At 42.7% G+C, this 19,171-nt stretch overlaps 1 protein-coding gene across 1 annotated transcript in view; it reads left to right on the top strand.

Moving 5' to 3' along the window:
- Nucleotides 1-19,171, top strand: part of creb5b (cAMP responsive element binding protein 5b) — a 57,961-nt gene that overhangs the window by 20,386 nt on the left and 18,404 nt on the right. The window contains exons 6-7 of the mRNA XM_019886315.1: nt 11,698-11,824; nt 14,950-15,060. Coding sequence (XP_019741874.1) covers nt 11,698-11,824; nt 14,950-15,060 — 238 coding nt within the window. The remainder of the gene's footprint in view (nt 1-11,697; nt 11,825-14,949; nt 15,061-19,171) is intronic.

Genomic DNA, 19,171 nt, shown 5'->3' with positions numbered 1-19,171 from the left:
TATTTATATATATATATATATATATATATATATATATATATATATTTTTTTTTTTAACTTTTTTGTGGCTCTCTGATACTGATGCAATTAAAATTTTTTGTCACATCAAAAATATTGATCATATATTTTAGTTTTTTTTAGTTTTTAGTTTTTGCCTCAGTAAGTAAGCAAGTACTTACTGAGGCAATTTGGCCTCATAGTGAAGTGTACAGGCTTCATCTTAAACATTCACTTAAGTTACCAAATATGGTACCTTGCCCGACGAAAGGATAAAGCAATGTATGTGAAGACTTGTACGTTGTGTATGAACTTAAGAGCTCTTTGAAAGTCGTCTTTGTGGAGGCTGCGGTACTCTTTATCTTACGTTTACACTAACATGAGCGCCTGAAATGCCAGTCCCTCGAGCCCAGACACAGCTCTGTGTTACTTTAAACAAGGCCTGTGGAAAGCTCAACATTAAGACGTCTCGTGTTGGACTCATACTGCACTGAGGTTATCCTGACTAGATTTACAGCTTGAGAAGCTAGTGAATATTGGATGGGAGGCCCATCACTAAGCCTGAATGACATCCCATCAGGCTCTTTGTCAAGGACAAGGATGGAATTTCATCCGCTTTGGAGGTGCAGCGGCAATCACAGCCAGTAACCTAGACTTTGCGGGACCTGCTTCACCTGACTTTACCTGTCATTAAAAACTCCTCACCTTACTGAAGAATGTTCACCTCTTCACGTGTTTATGATCACACGTGCTCGTCTGATCTCTGGTGAGATATTTTCTGCTTGCATATTGGTGATTTATGTGACTTATTCATTTCATCGGCTCCAATTTTTGTAAACTCTTTGCGCGCATTCTTAGAGTCTTTTTAGGTTTGGTAGAACCTGAATAACGCTGGGTGGCTTGTAATTTTTTTTTTACTGCGGCCTCCATCTCTTGTCAACATCAAACCTTCATAACAGTCAGTAAATATGTTTGAATTAACATTGGTTAAGGTAACTTAATGGATGGAATGTAATCTAATGAAATTTAAATGAAGTAGTGCCACTCACCCTTTGGCGCCATCTGACTGACATATAATGGCGAGGGGGCGGGAAGCTCTTGATCAACTCGTGGAATTTTCTATGTACCGTGGACTAAAATACTTATTTGTAGATTCACTTATTTGTGGAATTTTTGTTCTCAATCATTTTCAGTTTTGTTCTCATCATTATTTTTATTGACATTTTTTCAATTTGTTGGAGCCAACCCCGGTTTTTCATGGTGAACGCGTATTGGCGGTTTATCCAGGGGGTATTCAAAAATTTTAAAAAGTAAATTAAAAAAAAAAATTTTTTTTTTCAACGTAATTATAACGGATGTTAATCATAATGCCATTTTCTTTCTTTTCCCAGGCTGGGCTAGGCCCTACCCCCTGTAATTAGTGTAATTTATTTGTTTACGGACTTGCCACATAACCACTATATCTGGTATTGTGTATTCTGTATTGTATAACTATGTCTGGTCTTGATTAATTTAAATTTTTCGACTATTAGAGTAAAAATAATTTCACACAATTGAAACAAGATTGTAAACTAATGTTGTGAAGGTGTTGTTTCAACAAGAAACTGTGAGTGCTCAATCAACTACAGTGTTTCTCCACGGGACACCTCCCAGGCTTATTATAAATATTGGGCTCAAATTCTTATTTTGACTAAGATGGCCACATGCATGGGTAACTACCGTTAGTGTAGATTGGATTTTCCCCATCTATGATCATTTTGTATTCCATCCTCTGCGGCTCATTTATCGAGCGAAGTTGCATAACTGTACTTAAAATACCTTTTCATACAATAACGTCTCTTCATTTCGGATTGATAGGCCTATAAACTTTTATTCTCGGTATGTGAGCTCTGCGGATGTTATACTGCTAAAAGAGAAAAAAAAAATATGACCAAACCACATCATTTTGCTTCCTCGAATTGTTCTTCGGCTTTGTTGAACACACAAGCGCGAGCATCCAATGAATTAGGATAACAAGTCATTTTCATTGCTCCACAATGTTTACTAAAGAGCTTTGAGGCTTGGAATCAATTAGGATTGGCTTTCCTCAAGTCCATTTACTTTCGAGTTGAGCAGGGCCCGCAGCTGTGAAACCCGAGGACTTCTCTCGCTCTCCCTCCTTTTCCCCTCGCCTTTCTCTTTCCCCGTGTCCCTAAAAACGGTCTTTGGGGAGCACCGCTGATACAGACCAGTGTTAAAAACCAAGAATAAGAAACAGCAGCTCTGACTATCATTATCATAAAAAGGAAAAGGGGTCTCGAACTGATTTAAATGCTTTTCGATTGTAAACATCTGGGACTGAGTTATGTCAGAGTTAAATGCGTCGGACGTTACTAGTCAACCATGAGATACAACATTCGGTGCAGACCTCAACTTTTTTTTCACTCATAACAGGGGATGGGCTCGGAGATGGGTGTGGGCACACGACATTTCAAATGACATTATTAGTCTTCGGCTCCTGAGAGGGGTTCACTCCGGTTGTTTCCATTACGTACAACAATTAGCTTTCATGCAACTGAGTGAATTGAGTGGCCATTTATTTGCTGTGTTTGTAAGTAGGTGTCCTTTTTCCGAATGCTCGATGTCATCCAAACGTGTTGTTTCGGTCAACGGTCAGCGGTTGAAGAGCAGTTTTTGTCCTTCGTTTGGTTTTTGGAAGAGAACCCCTCTAATTATAATCATAAAAATAACAATTGTAGCAAAATGTATCATTACGATTTGATAAATTTGATCATTCAGAATTTTGGTGGGCTTCATTTTAATTCATTATATCTTGGTGCAGTTTAAAGGGAAGTCAAGAAGACTCAATGGCGTGCACGATTTGGCTGCAAGCAGCAGAGGCACTTTTAGCTCAGTCTCAGTTAAATAATAATAAGAAGAAGATGTTTATTGGTAGAAAGTTTAGCTGAAACTATACAGAGCACAATTCTTCTGGTAGCATTATTCTGCTCGGTATAACAACACATTGAAAAAAAATGAGTTCAGAACAACAGAGCTACTTTGAAATTCCTATCAAAAATAATATTTCAAAAATATTAATTGACCACATAGTGCCCATTCCCAATTACTTTTGACAAAACGTCCCCTTCATACCACCATTTCATATTGGGCGTTGCATCACAGGTAATTATTTTGTCTCCATTTTGCGTGAAATGCACAATATGCGGGCCTTACCTTTCCCTTTAAAGGAAATTGAAGTCCATCTTAATGCAAAACATGTGCAAGTCATAACATTTGTGGTGGCGCTGTTGGTTACGGTATTAGGTTAAATACCGCCGTGTTTGGGATTTAATCGAAGGTCCTGCTGATCTTCTTCTTTCAAATGCTCACTTTTACATTTCGACATTTCCTTCCATTTTCTAAACAATTGAGGTCAGTGTGTGCAATTTTTACAACTGTACCGCGGTAGTATCGCTCTAATTGGGAGTCCTGAATGCAACGCACATTAAATATACATTTTCCCCATGCCTCCCATAAAACAAGCGTGCCCACAGAAAGGCATCTGGCGTTGTTAAGAGTTTCTTAAATACAGCTCAACTCCGTTTGCCATTTTAATATCTCACTGAGCTTATAATTCCTAAACCTGCTATGTTCAGTGACAGAGTTGAAAGCCCCTCTCAGCACTTTTTTTGGTGTTCTGTAGATAAACTTTAACCTCGCGGAGTTGACAATTCAAACAAAACGTATTTTATGAGTGTTTATGATTTGTTTAGCGAGATAAGAGGAGAGGTCTTTTCCTGAGTGCAGGAGAGCAGGACCTCGACAAAATGCCTGAGGTGCCCTCATGTCCCGACTTGACGAGTACACTTCTCCACATGAGCAAAAACTCAACCGTGCGCTGCATTTAAATACCGTCGATGCCTGGCTTTGGAGCAAGCAGACATGAAAAGGTCCAGCGCGACGATGATGTGCAGTTGATTAGAAAAATGAAAAGAGAGGAAAAAAAAAGCGGCAGAACATCCGATGTACATCTGACCTGAATTAAGATGAGCTCATTGTGTACTGCAGTGCGTTTAATAGTGCGTTTGCAGAGGAACGCCCAGTCTCTGTTCCCTCTCATTCCAGCGGGGCTGTGTCATCCCTGCCCGGGGCCACCACACATGCAGCCTCCTGCACAAGCAGCTCACACTCAGCGACGAAGCCTCGCAGGGATCACATGCGCGGGGAAGTGTGGAAAAGGGGGATCAGAGGTAGACAGAGGGGAGGAAGAAAAGGATCAGAGGTGGATGGAGAAGAGGAAGGGGGGGGCGGGAGGTAGATGGAGTAGAGGAAATGAAGGTTTCGGAGAGGAGCGGCATCGCATGGCTTTCGCCAGACTGTGGGAGAGGATCTGAGATTTGTTTGCACAAGAAAAGGAAAGAGACGGATCATGTTCAAAAATTGTACAGAAGACAAAGGCGGTTAGAGCAATTCAAGATTGGGGACAATGTAGTCAGATGATCAAAAGAAAGCGATGTTGCAAAACGAAGACAATCGGATTCGGGAGTAAAAGGTGGGAGTGTAAATGACCTGCAGAGAGATAAGAGACATCAAGCGGTGCAGTTATGTTTAGTTGTCCGCCGGATGTTTTGCATCAGTAAGCCCTCATCGGGCTTACACTTACGCTCAAGGCCAACTGCCGATGATTTTGTCAGGGCAGTGAAGAGTGTTTTAAAAACAAGAGTCTTTGGGAATCGGCCCGTCCTTCCTTAAACGTCTCCATGTTGGCTCAAAATTATGCTTCTCGCCTCTTAACTGGAGCAACTAAGAGGGAGCATATAACGCCGATGATAGTCTCCCGACACTGCTTGGCGATGCATTTTAGAATTCATTTCTTTGATTTGTTTTTAAAGCCCAAAATGGTCTCGCCCCACCTTCCCTTTCCGAGCTACTCCATTTCTACGCACCTGCCTGGTTGACAGGTTAGCGCGACAGCTTCTTCTGGAGGTACCGAGGTTGAGACAGGAGCTTTTTCTGCCTCTGGACCAACACTGAAAAAAAGAGCCTCCCTCTGCACATTAGAGAAGCCCACTCACTGTTCATTTTTAACACCCGTCTTTATTCATAGACCTTCAACTCAGCATGAGACTCTCCCCCTGTTTTAGGGTGTTATTGTTTTACTCTTTTAATTGTTTTATGTTGAAGTAGTTTTATGGCCAGTTTGATTTTTATCTGTGGACAGCACTTTGTTCTTAGCTGTGATTGTTTTTAAAGTACTTTATAAATAAAGTTGAGTTGAATTGAGCTGGTCTCCCTTAGTTGTTTCAACTAAGCTTTTTGGTTTTGTCCATTTCTGTGCACTACTCGCAGCAGGCCCGTGACGTACTTCTGATCTGGCCAGTGATCGCCAAATTAGTTTACGTTTAGTTTCTGGCTCCATTCACAGCGGCAGGAAAATGAGCCGACATTAAAAAACTCAAGAGTTCTTTAACTGTCAGAAAAATTAGGAAACGTAATTTGAGGGATTCTCTTAGGTTCCATCAAACAAATGGAAAATGAATGGAATAACTACACCAGCGGCAATGTTTCTGGGGCGTGTGGTTGAGAGTGTGACAGTCCAGCGAATAAGAATACTTACATTTACGGTGTAAATGAGGTTTCTTATACTTCATATCTGCATTCCGGGCTCTGGGGGCAGTATCCCTTCTAAGAATATTTGTATTCACTCAATGGTGGTACAGTGTAACTCCTCTACAACGAAATCATGTTTGCAGCAAGAAATTTTTCACAACAGGGGGTTTTTCACTGGAGCAAATTTGATCTCAGATGTAAACACACACACACACACACACACACACACACACACACACACACACACACACACACAAATGTATGCGCATTTTTTATTTTTATTCCAATAGCGCATAAGTATGAGCATACATTTATTTGACACTTCATATAGTCAGTGTAGAAAGAAAAAAAAGGGAAAGAAATTGCGAAATTTACGATCAGCATTCACTTTCACTTACATCAATTTCTTGGATAATGTCTTTTATTTTGCTTCCTCCATCTTTCATTTTGATCATTTTTCCCCTCTCTTCCAGCATCAGAGCGCTTCTTGCCTTAGCTGCTTGACATCCAAAGGTCCGTTTTGTAGCCATTTTAGCAATGCAAGTTCTTGCTGCGTCTGAAACTAACAATAACAAATACTTCCTGGACTACTGCACATGTGTAAACCACTGTGGTGGTTGCTGTTGCCGTTTCCGAACGAAGCAGTAGAGGTCGCTGTTGGATTAGACTTCATTGTAGTGAATCTCGTCGCGAGGTAAGAGCAGAGAAAAAGATTTCGGATAACGCAACAGGGTTTTTTTTTTCGTTGTATGGGGGGCAGGAGTGTGGGAATGCTGTTAATGCATGAAGATTTTTTCACACTAGGGGGTATTTTCGCCCATGTAGGTTTTGTTTTAGAGGAGTTTCACTGTATAGGGTTTGTGAATACCACCCGTCTACCCTTAGCAGTACAATTCATTGGATCCTTGCCAAAATGTCTGCGACTTACCTTTTTATGCTGAAGAACAATAAACCCCTTCCTCTGCATTCTGAGTGTATACTGCGCTCGAAAAACGGGGTCTTTAGGAAAACAATGGCAGCTCATTTCGCCATTGTATTGACTCGATCTAGTGCTAAAAAGGTAAACGGCAATGCTCAACAAATGAAACAAATGTATCACACTGTACCAAACCCAATTGAACCCGACTGCTTGGGTGGAAATAATCATCACCAGCTTCATTTTCACAGAGAGATGCTGCAAATTAGTAACAGTTGCTTCCAGCACACAACTTGACACTTCAGTCTTGCTTTTCTGGTGTTGTTTTTTTTTTTTTCTTTTCGCACACGGGCCCCGTCCCCATCTCTACGTTGCAGCTTTTATAATACCTCCTCGGGCCAGGTTGACTTTGTCACCTCATTCCATGTCTGCACAGTTTTATACAGAGCAGCATCAAAGAGAAAAAAGATAGACGAACCCGGACTTGAACAGGCACTGTAAAAAGAGGCTGTTGAAGCAAGGCCAGCAGCCATCAGGTTGTCTTGAATTGTGTGAAAAAAAACAAACAAAAAACAAGTTTAATTGTTGCCAGTACGTTCCTCTCATTTAGTGGCAGGATGGATTTATAGAGAAGCTTTCATATTTCATTTAAAAGGAGAGACAAATCCTTGGTGTCCTCATGGTGCCACATCACATCTAGTAAAATGATTGAGCAACAGTCTGCTAATTCGTAACAGACTATCAGTCACCCGTTCTCCTCGCTTTGTCTTTGTCTCTTCATGAGTCTCCCTGAAATGTGGACAGCGCCATCCCACATCCATCCCCTCTTCTCTCTCAGCGTAGCGCCATCCCGGCATCCATGCCTCCGCTAGCCAGCTAATAAAAGTCAGCCTGTGTCTTAACCCATTAGCGCTGATTTATTTGATCAGATTCGTTTTATTTCCTCAGCCCAAACCCCATGGCACTCTCCTCCCACCAGTGATTAAAGGCAGTAAATCAGGGGCAGGTCCTGTGTAGTGTTTACTCGGAGAGCCAGGCAGCTGCAAGCTGTTTGAGGCCCTTGTTTCTCCCTCTGTTTACTTCGGTTCCCATGGTAACTGCACCACCGTCTCCCAAGCGGCTGGAACTTGGCCCTGGGATGTTTTGGTTACGTTCGAAAGTTTTTAGCTGCTGTGTCTACCCAGGGCTCAGTGACTTCACCCCGGCACGGGGTGAGTGCATCAATGCTGGATGTTGGAGGGAAAGAGCGAACGGAGAGGGGTGGGGTGTTAAGGCGAGAGGAGTCGAGGAGGGAGGGACCAAATCTTGGGGTAGGCAGGCACAGGGTGGGGGGAGGGCGAAAAAGGCAAAAGCATGACATCATTGCTGGAGTCGACTTAGAGAGGGAAGGATATGAGTCAGTGGACCTGTGCCTTGCCCTGTCTTTCTCTCCCCCTCTCTCTCTTTTTTGGAGTGCATCCAAGGACCTTGTGTCGAAGTCTATAGTACTCTAGTTGGAGCTGGGATTGTGCACATACATTGTGTATATACCAGTGTCCACTAACAGGCTCATCTGGACGGTCTTGAGCTGAGATGGACCACAAGAAACCAGAGACAATATACTTTTTGTAGCTGTAAAGACGCATTGTCTATATTAACTTTTTTTTTTCGAAAATAATGTCATACACGGTAAAAGTATCTATATGGCCTCACAGTAGAATATTACTAAAATGTTATTTGTGTGTGCATGCGTGCGTGTGTGTGCGTGTGTGTGTGTTGATAATAGCCTGGGCTGTGGGCCCCTGGGGAGAGCAGGTAGACACTCCACAGTCCTGACCTCGCACTCTCACATTACTGAGTGCTGGGCTCTCACAGCAGCTCTTTTCCGTCCCAATCCCCACCCCAGAACCACAAAGCCTCCACCCACCATCCACCTTTAGTCCGCCATGACATCACTGCTAGACCTTCTTGCACGGATCCTCTCTTAATCCCGTTGGCACGAGGGTTAACTCCCCTTTAATTTGACCTAAAACCTGTACAACTCAATGAAAAAGTTTTTTTGTTTGTTTGTTTGTTTGTTTCTGAAAGGGGAAATAAACATAAACAACTGAAATAATGGTGGTTGCCCAACTGCAAAAACCAGCATTTGACCAGGGGTGTGTAGACATTTAATATTCACTGTATATGTACACAGTATTTAATCACAAACATTTTACTTAGATTCTCTTTTAAAGTGGAACCTTGTAAGATGAATTAATATTACCCCAAAACATAAAATGATAAAAGAAAAAAGAAAAAACAAAAAGGTGGTCAACTTTACTTTACTTACTTTACTTGTTTATTTTACTGCCAATTACCGACTTCATTTCATTGAATTTGATTTCCTTTAATGTTATTTTCTTTTATAGAGCACCAAAACAAACAACCATTAAGGCCTACGGCAGCATTTTTAAAGGAAAATAACCCAATTGATTGATTATAGTGCAATTGTACATTCTTTCAGTTTCATTTCATATCAGAGTTGAATTAAAATTTGACTCAGTGGAAACAAAAGACTTTCTTTCACATGAATAAACATTGCACTTTTCCTTTTAATACTGACCATATTTTATTTGAGACGTTGTTGTTGTTTTAAAGGCACGCATGACAAGAAACGGTTCGAAATGTTTGAAAGTCCAACAAAACAATTGCAAAATCAACAGTTTATTTCTGCCGCCGCCTTGTTTTTCCATGCTCTTGACAGCTGGCGGAGGGGAACCGCGTCCAAGCAGTGCGCCGCCACACTACGTACCTCATTGTATTTCATGACTTTTCCCATGTGGAAATGTTTGGCTACGTGAGCGCTGCTCAGGTGTCATACGTGCCGTTAAATGAGTGTGATTGTGATAAATTGTTATGTTAGACTGAAATGACACGCAGTCGGGATGGTAATAGTGGCGTGTGTACGGAGCAATCCAAAATGTCTGCAGGCTAAATGCACATATTTAGGTTTGGAAAAATATGGGTATTTATTCAGGTGTGGGACCATTTTCTCTGCCGTTGCAACCCCCCCCCCCCCACACACACACACATGATGATCACTCTTGCACACGACCTTGCCAATATAATAATCCACCCTATGATGTGGTCAATTGATTACATTAACCTGCTGAACACAGTTAACTTAAATGCTCCTTGTTTGCACTCATTCGCAAATGCCTCTGGATATTGAGCTGAGCTTTATTGATGAGCGAGAGGTAGAATTCATCCCGATGACACTGATGACTAGAGTTATTGATTGCTTAAATATAGGTACTATTTCAAGAATTACAGTCGTGAAAGCTGCTCTCACAAGCAATGCATTGTGGCTCTCTAAAGGATGCCACTGCGTTTCGATTTCTAGTACAGTACAGTGAAACTCCTCTACAACGAAATCATGTTTGCAGCAAGAAATTTTTCACAACAGGGGGTTTTTCACTGTAGCAAATTTGATTTGTGCATAAGCATGAGCATACACTTATTAAAAAGGGAAATTGCGAAATTTACAATCAGCATTCACTTTCACTTACATCAATTTCTTGGATAATGTCTTTTATTTTGTTTCCTCTGTCTTTCATTTTGATCACCTTTACCCTCTCTTCCAGCGTCAGCGCTCTTCTTGTCTTAGCTGCTTGACATCCAAAGGTCCGTTTTGTAGCAATTTTAGCAATGCAACGTTCTTGCTGCATCTGAAACTAACAATAACAAATACTTCCTGGACTACTGCACACGTGTGAACCAGTGTGGTGGTTGCTGTTGCCGTTTCCGAACGAAGCAGTAGAGGTCGCTGTTGGAATAGACTTCTCTGTAGTGAATCTCGTCGCGAGGCAATAGCAGAGAAAAATATTTTGTATAACGCAACAGGGTTTTTTTTTTCGTTGTATGGGGGGCAGGAGAGTGGGAATGGTGTTAATGCATGAACATTTTTTCACACTAGGGGGTATTTTCGCCCCATATAGGTTTCGTTGTAGAGGAGTTTCACTGTACGAATGTTTGGATGGCTCCAAACCCGAGCCGGCTACCGTGATAGGAAACCTGTCCATTGTTGAAGCGGAGCCAGAGAGCTCCTCTATTCAAAAAGGTCCACTGTGTTGTTTGTGAGAATGTTCCCACAAGCCTTCCTGTTTGTGAATGGGAATCGCATCAGCGTAATCTCTTCCTTCACTGTGATAAATGCTTTGACTTTATCATCTGTCATTGAACATGAAGTGTGGATGTTTAAAGCACATCCGTAATCCATCCCCTGATACCTCAACTTTTTGCAGCCCGACTTTCCTATCGTGACATAGCACGTCCAAAACAGGGACTCGCTGGAGAAAAGCTTGCTTTGAAAAATGATTAATATAAGAGCAATTACTCAAAGAGGGAAGTATGATACTCTGTGGGTTATAACCGCACTTCTTTAACAGCTTTATGCAGAAGTTTCAGAAGCGTTCCATAATAATGTGACAAATGTTTTGGAAAATTCCTTTGCGCTCGGTTATAAATTATTTCTTCTTTCGGGGTTTTGAATTGTATGAGATGAAGTGGGCTTGTGTGCTTTCTTTAAGTTTTGAAAAAGCCATTTGTCCGGAGTGCGACCGTCACCACTTTTTAAAACTAGCAGGCTGCATCGACCCTTATTCTTGAGGAATGTGACAATCAATAACTCTTTGGCAGCCTCACTTTGGAGCATGCAGTAGTTAAAAAGGTCACAAAGCTATCAAGCACTTTGACTAAAATGATTACCCCATATTCCAGGCATTTAATCTTAACCTGTCATTGTAGACTTTGTTTTTTTCACTTTGAAACCACTCCTAAACATTGTTATTGTTTTTTTCTGTATACTATCCTTTATGGACGATATTTCTGAGTGTCACTGTGCTGTGTGACTTTCATGCATATGGCCAAACCCTCTCAGCACTCTACACCAAAAAAAAAAAAAAAAAAGGAAGGCCAGCCCTGCTTCAGCTCTCTATGTGGAAAACGAAACTGATTGTCATAAAATCATAAAAACTTGATCCGTTAGGGCATATTATTTTCATAACCTTAACAACAATAAAAAAAGAAGCCCTTTACAAGTAAGTTTCCCAAGAATAATTACAGTTGTTATGCAATGGCATATTGAGCGTTCACTTTGAATGTTTGATTTATTGATCTGACCTGGTAGGCTTTCATTTACTCCCCTGACACTTACAGTACTTTGTGTGTCCTCTCAGGCCCGTCCCTGGCTCTCTGTCCTCACTGTTGCACCTACGAAACAGACAGAGACAGCCTCTGCCAGCCTCCATGGCTGGAACACTGCCAGACCCCACCATGCCTGGCTCCTCTGCTGTGTTGATGCCCGTGAGTACACAATGGAGCACAGAGCGCACACACTCAGTCCATCGTATACACACACACACACACACACACACACACACACGGACCACACTAGTTCACTCACATATGGTAGGTTTACACACTGCGCTGTGCGGAGTCATGGCTATGTCCGCACTCTGTCACCATTAAACTGACCAAGCCTAAGTTATCGAGAAATTCGGTTCCTGTAGAACAGAGGAAATCTATATCTGAGTGGGGGATATAGATTTGATTGAAATGGTGCCAAAATAACATAGGGTCAACTAATCCTACTATGTCCATGTTTCTATATGTCCATGTTTCTATCTATCTATCTATCTATCTATCTATCTATCTATCTATCTATCTATCTATCTATCTATCTCAATGGAGAGTTAGATAGGGACAGAAAACAAGATAGTTGAGCAGCCGCGGCAGAGAAAAGAGAACAATGGGAACAACAACAGCCGTATTAAGAACAGTAATAGTCCCAGTAATAGTCCCGAACTGAATCGCGCACGTTGCTACGTTAGCGATTCCGTTAGACAAAATGGAACGTAACTAAAATAAAGTTACACATTATGTTCTTGATTGCCATACAAGCGTAACCCCCCCCAAAAAAAAACCTCTTCAACGCTTTTCATGTAACTCTTAAAAGAGTAAAACGTGTACTGACCCTAAAGTGTGACAACACCGAGAAAGGATTACCAAGTGTGACTTTTCGCATAAGCACGAATCACTTTTCTGAATACCCTCACTTCCACGTCTTCAGTTTGAATTGTTGTACTCCACAAATATTGTACTGAGCAGCCAAAACAGAGACCTCTATTCCACGAGTACCATTTCCAGTTCTGTGGTCATAATCACATATTTCCTCTTTGCTGACATTGATACACCTCCGTAGCCTCATTTTAAAAAGACACACGTGTGCACACACTTACACACGCAGCGATATAAAATATGATCTGCTATACTGATCTACTAAACTGCGGGAACAGCATTTGGTTGGAGTTACACGGTGGCTCGTGATTCCATAACCATGATTACTACTTCCACAGCTCATGTCGAACATGGCCCAGTTGTCATCGCTTATCATACCATCTGCAGTCAGGGTTTCATGAAAACAAATGCAAACATATACCAACGTTGCCCAACACACTCATAATACAAGCGGGAGCTAATTTAGTAAAAATGTTTAGAATTTGTTACCGCCCGAAGACAGCTGTGATAGGCTCCAGCACGGCCACGACACTTGTGAGGATAAGCGGATTAGAAAATGGATGGAGACCCCTTCGAACACATTTGGGAAAGACAAAGACTGAGATTGAGAGTTTGACTTTAGAGCCAGACCCCCCCCCCCACCCCCTGGATAAAAAAGAAAAAAAATACCCCCCTCAATTCCAACTCCTTGTTGAAAGAGGGGAAGTTGTGACAGCTGTAAAGGGGAGACCAACTCCATATTTTCTTTCGTTGTCACTTCCTGTCTGTCCTAGTGTCCCAATACTTTTATCCATTTGTTGCATGTTCACATTGTAACATAAGACAGCTCATGTTTATGGCACGAGAGAGGAAAAAAAAGAAGCTCTCATGTTTATTAAATTAAGAGTTAAGCCATTTTTGGGAAGATTGACGGTTCAGGGGTGCAGGTTAGGGTGATATTTTTACACAAAACACACTTAGTGTAATTAAGGCTGTGTGTCAGGTTGGAGTCCACCATTCTCTGTAGCTGAAGGAGGGGGAGGGGTGGGGATCCTGTATGGTGGGGGGTTGCTTTTCCCCTCGGAGGCCACCGCACCACTAACACCACCACCCAAAGTTAGCAGCTGTGAAGTTGCAGCAGCTCGCGTATGCACATTTATGCATGCACGCACTCACACAAAGGCACCTTCTTTCCTGTATGTACACTCACTGGTCTCAGCCCTGTTTCTTGCTCAGCTGATTCCCACGCACGACCAGGCTGACCGGCACCACTCAGTGGCAGGTGATTCTCATGTATGCGTTCAGTGGTACCTCTATTTACGAAATTAATTGGTTCTGGAAAACATTTCTTCACTAGAAAATTTTGTAAGCAGGGACGCATTTTCCATGTAAATGCCCTGATTCGTTCCAAGCCCCCACAAAATTCAGACATAAAGGTTTCCTAATGCATATAAATGCATCAAAATATGTTACAAATAATGTTACAATTAGATTATTACACAATAAATGAGAGTTGTGCATAATTAACAAAAACAAAGAATAAAAATGATGGTCATTTAACGTTTAACTGCGTCCTCATCGCTTTTTTACCCTCTTTAGTTCGTGTTCTCTCTCAGAAGTGGTTTTTGCCTGTTGTTTTGGAAAGAACTGGGCAAAGGACATTTGCTTTTGTCGGCTTTTAACAATCCTTTGAAAATGTCCAAGGCAAACATCAGCATCGTGAGCGATCGCCCAACTGGTGAACACTTTTTCTGGGTGATTCACGTTTACGTAAAACTATCGGAACACCTGAGGGGCGAATGACGAGTACGCTGCATAGACACATATCTATCTATCTACACACAAAGTTACATTCGGTCGAGGTTCCTCTTAGCCAACTGGATGCCAGGATGAGGCTCCGTAATAGCCAATGGCAGAGCAGCTATAAGTATGTTGCGTTCAGGAAACTCAGAGCTGCGAGTAGCATCCCACACTGTATTTTTACCTTTCGTATATTGAAATTTCTTTCGTAACAAGAACCAATATTTTCCTGTTGAGGCATTTCGGTACTTGAAAATTTCGTCCGAAGAGACGTTCTTAAGTAGAGGGACCACTGTATGGCTAACTCACATCAATGCAATTTCTCAACACATCCTGCAACAAGAGCCGCCCCAAGGTTTGGTGCGTGACTGCGACAGACTCGCCACACAACTATCAGTACACAGGCCCCATGTTTTACCAGCTTCCTGTGTTAAGTCTCTCCATACATGCTTCCTGTTTTGGGTCAGCTCCTGTTATCGTCACACAAAAGCTGATAGCCTGTCATGCGAAATCCCACTCTCGTTGTCTCTCATCTCATCCTTATCTCTCACCTTTTTGTTTTTTCTTTTTCGGGTCTCGTTTTGGCGAAACATTCCGGATTTATTGACTCACTTTTGCCGTTGTGTTGTCAGATGGAGAGACAAATGTCTATGGGTGCCAACATGATGGCTATGCAAGGTCCCGCCCACAGCAGCCCCTGCTCCTCCGCGCACATTCCCTCCATGCACTCAGAGGCCAAACTGGTGAGTACCGTATACGCATGCATACACATTTATGAGCGCATACACTTAAACGTGTGGCAGCTTTCTTTTCCACTGGGCTCTGCCAAGCACGGCCCCACTCTCTTAGGCCTGTGTGGATTTCATCATTTGGTGTGTAATCAAAGCTGCGTCTCAACCTGCCAGCGCAGCGCTCGGTGCCGGAATAAAAGGCTCTTTATGCAATTGTGGCACAGCTGCCCATTCTCCTGCCTGATGTATATCTTAATGTACAGAACATGTTCTGTGGCTCCTGCAACTTGTTCGCGCTTCTTTCACACAGGCAGGCAAACTCGCGCGATGTCATATTTCACTCAGGGAGCAGTTAGGAATGGGAGGGAGTTGCGAGTTGTAAAATTCTAAATATTGTAATTGATCTCAATGCGGTCTACAAATGGTATTTCCTAAATTTGTGGCTGGCATGCCCCCAATTAATCAAAACCCACATCATCTATATTCAAATTCACACCTCCCGCCAACGGACACCGACAATTTCCTGTCAGAAAAAAAATGCTTGTAACTGTAGTTATCTCACTTCATACACCCTATCAACATTTCGAATATTATGGCTTGAGTCATTTTTTTTTTCAGAGCACAGGTGGCCAGCATTATCAGGAGATGATTATGATAACCTAGTAATAAGAAATTGTTCTTTACTGACATTTGAACGCCACAACAGCAGCACTTCCAAAGATGATAAAAAATGATTATTATTAATCGGATCATTAGGATTATTATATTGTGTATTTTGTTTGTGGTTGTGGAACTTAGCCCCAGAGAGAAAAACATGGGTTCCCTATATCGTTATATAACTGTGACATTGTTGAATATGATTTCAAACATCCAATAGGCCTCTCTTAAATTGACGCCTCCCCAATCTCTATTTCAGTAAATAAACACCCCCTGACCACGATGTAAAAACTGGATTCATCTTGAGCTAGCATGATCGCCAGCCAAGTAACAATGGGAACTCCTCCAAAGAAAGCGCAAATATCCCAACGTGAAAATATAATAAGTAACAGAGAGCATGCTTGGAAATGGCCGCTGATAGCTGACTTTGCTGGAGAGATGGAGTGGACGGAGAGAAGTGAGGGAGAGAGAATGAGCAAGAGAGAGGAGTAGTGGAGGTCATTAGAAGAGTTATTGCTCAGATAGCGGAGCGCAGGAGCATTCCCAGGGCATTTAATTCTCCCTCTTCCTCCTGCTCTCTCAAGATTGATCGTCTTTGTGGTCTTTTGAATCTCCTCAACGGTTCCTATGGTAACATACCGGGGTAACACAATATTGGTGTATTGGGCTTATCTCTCCTCTGGCTGTCATCCAGACACATCTTACTCGTTTTTGTTCTCCTCCTATCTTTGTAATTGAATTGTAAATGCTCCATTGGGCCTTCCATAAACATATGCGGTCACTAAGTGGCTACAGGCCACCGCTTTAGTCTGCCATCCAGACGCAAGGCACAAAAAAAAAAAAGAAAATGCAGATTACTCCAGATTCTCATCCCTGATGTCGGAACGTAACTGATGGATTTTTGTGATTACAGCATGTAAGAATTGGGTGCAATTGTGTTATCGAGGGCACAATCTTTAGTATGTGTTTCATAAGCAAAGAAGGAGGCTAAATTCCATAATATCCCCGCCTGGGCCGGGTCGATAAATACGGCTTCGCTATCGGATAACTGGGCCATGATCAGGCCCATGTGTCCCCTGCGACGTTCTCGATCCGGCTCTAATCGCATTACCCCGACCATGTTGACGTTCCGCCAATGGGAAATCTCCACACTGTAACCCCACACCCATGAGGCATGGACCCGGGTGCGCTCTCTCCCACCAAAGTTTACACTATTAGAGCAGGGAAGGGGATTGAGTGGGACTTTGACAGACATGAGGGAAATAGATAGACAGCGAGTTGAAAAGTGAGAGACATTGATATTCCGAGACACCAAACACAGGGAAATTGGTATAATTCTCGTTTGAAAGGACTCAATTTGTGTGCTTGTTTGATATTTTGTGGTACCCGGAGGCCCCTGTTACAGACTTAACCCTCCCCTGTCAGAGAGAGCACGCTGCGGGTCCAGAGCTTGGGGGGCTAATGAAGGCTAATTGATTTTGTGGTGGGCCAGAGCAGCAGGGAGGCCTGTCTCTGGTGTAAATAGTTAATGAGCCAAAGGACTGCTGTGGACCCTTGGGGACTCGTATCGCGCACTAAGCTCTCTGTTGTGCTCTGCAGGCCAGAAGCTGTATCTCTGTATCAGTGTCCATATTTGCTCTCCTCTATCTGCCTTCCCCCCCCCCCCCCCCCCCCCCCACCCCCCCTGTCAGAAAGTCACCTGTGTTGAAGTGCAAAATTGACTTGTAATGTTTTCTGTCTTTGCTTTTCGTTCGTCTGGGAGGCCTTGCTGAGATTTGAAGTGTTTTATGAGTTTTGCTACAAGTGATTTTTGTGTGGAGCGCCGGGTGCTCGCGGTGCCGGGTGTGGTTGTGTTCTGTTCTGTTGTGGCCTAGGGAACAGAACGGTGCGTGTTGTGGGCGAGAGGTTGTGGGATAGTTGACCTTCGTAGTGTGAAGGAAATAGGGATGAGGCCAAGTTCCACAGCATGCCGGCCAATGCATTACATCACCGTTCAGAGACGGTTCTCCACAGGGCCTCGTGAGCACTCACTCGCACATGCACACATGGTCTGATCCGGCTCTGTTTCATCATCTCCGCATAATAACAAACACGCATGCACCTGGGCAGGCAGGTAAGGGTGCGCTGTGGGAAAATCCACACTTTTGTTTCTCCTTCGACGGCTTTATCGGGCTTGTTCCAAACATCGTAAGCGAGCGGCACATGAATTCAACATGACTCAGCTCATGTCAGTGCATCCATTCCCAAAGTCGTGCATCTTGTTTTTTTGTGTTCGTTTTCAAACGAGCTCTGTGTTTTTCTCCATCCCGCTTGCCTGCCAATTTCAGACAGCCAAATCTTTTTCATGTTTGAAAAATGTGTTATTTGTTAACTTCCAATTAAATATTGTTTACATTGTTACTAAGGACAATAAATGTGTCACCAAGCATCAGGCTAGGCGCTGAGTTTTGAATGAGGTAAACAATACTATATGTTGCTCCACTGCAGCGCTCTTGGCTATGGAGCTGGCACACGACGGGTTCGATGACATAATTCCTGGCATGTTCTAAATGTGCTCCTTTTTACTCTGCGGAGGGAGGGGGAAAAAACTTCTCCTCTTAAAGAGATATTTCATTTCACACAGGAGAACATATAATCAAAGGGTTTCCACCAGACCAAAGTAGCTTTTTACATTTCGTTTACACAGCCCTTAGTGTTAGGTCCTTAGATTAATAGGCATAAAGGTACAGTTTTACACTCATATTCAATACGAGGACATTTCAGAAATGTTCATAAAATGCCAAAATGCAGCATGTGTTTATACGTCACCATTAATACATTTTATACGCTTCTAATTGTTTTAGCGGGAAATCATTTGCTTTCAGTTGAACAATTGCAATGCTTGGCTGCATTTGTTAGCACCGCTGCGCAACACCTCAGGCTAAGCTTCCTGATGTAAGGCACAGCACGCGCGCACGCACACGCACAATAGAAGTGTAACTCCAGGTTTTGTAAGCAACATCTGTATGAATGGCAACATTGTCAGGGCGTGATGTCATCGGAGAGGGACGGTGAACTAAGAGCACAGCTGAATCTGCAGGCAGATCCGTAGTGAACGTGTTTGCCGCGCTGTATATGTTTGTGTCAGTGTGTGCGTACCACGTGCACAAAAATGACTCACCCTCATTCCTCTGGCCCTGGTAGTTATTGTCCTTGGAAGTCAAAACACATTTGTGGATTAGCTGGACTACAACAAAGCATTTGCATTATAGTCACTGATGCAGGGCTCTCTTATCGAAGCAGTTTTGTGCAGTTAACCTCAGGCCAACATGGAGCCATGACAGAGGACACACGCCAGCATGTACTGACATACCGTTACGGATGATGAATATGCAATTGTTTCTTTCACCATTGAGGTGAGTGGAGTCAGAGTGATTAGCTGTGAGTTTATCAGTGTTGGACACAGGCCAAGGAGGGGCCGGGGGTG

This window comes from Hippocampus comes, unplaced genomic scaffold, assembly GCF_001891065.2.
Source record: "Hippocampus comes isolate QL1 unplaced genomic scaffold, H_comes_QL1_v1.1 scaffold335, whole genome shotgun sequence".
Classification (NCBI taxonomy): Eukaryota; Metazoa; Chordata; class Actinopteri; order Syngnathiformes; family Syngnathidae; genus Hippocampus; species Hippocampus comes.
Note: the sequence above shows the minus strand (reverse complement) of the source record. Positions and strands in the feature narration are given on the sequence as shown.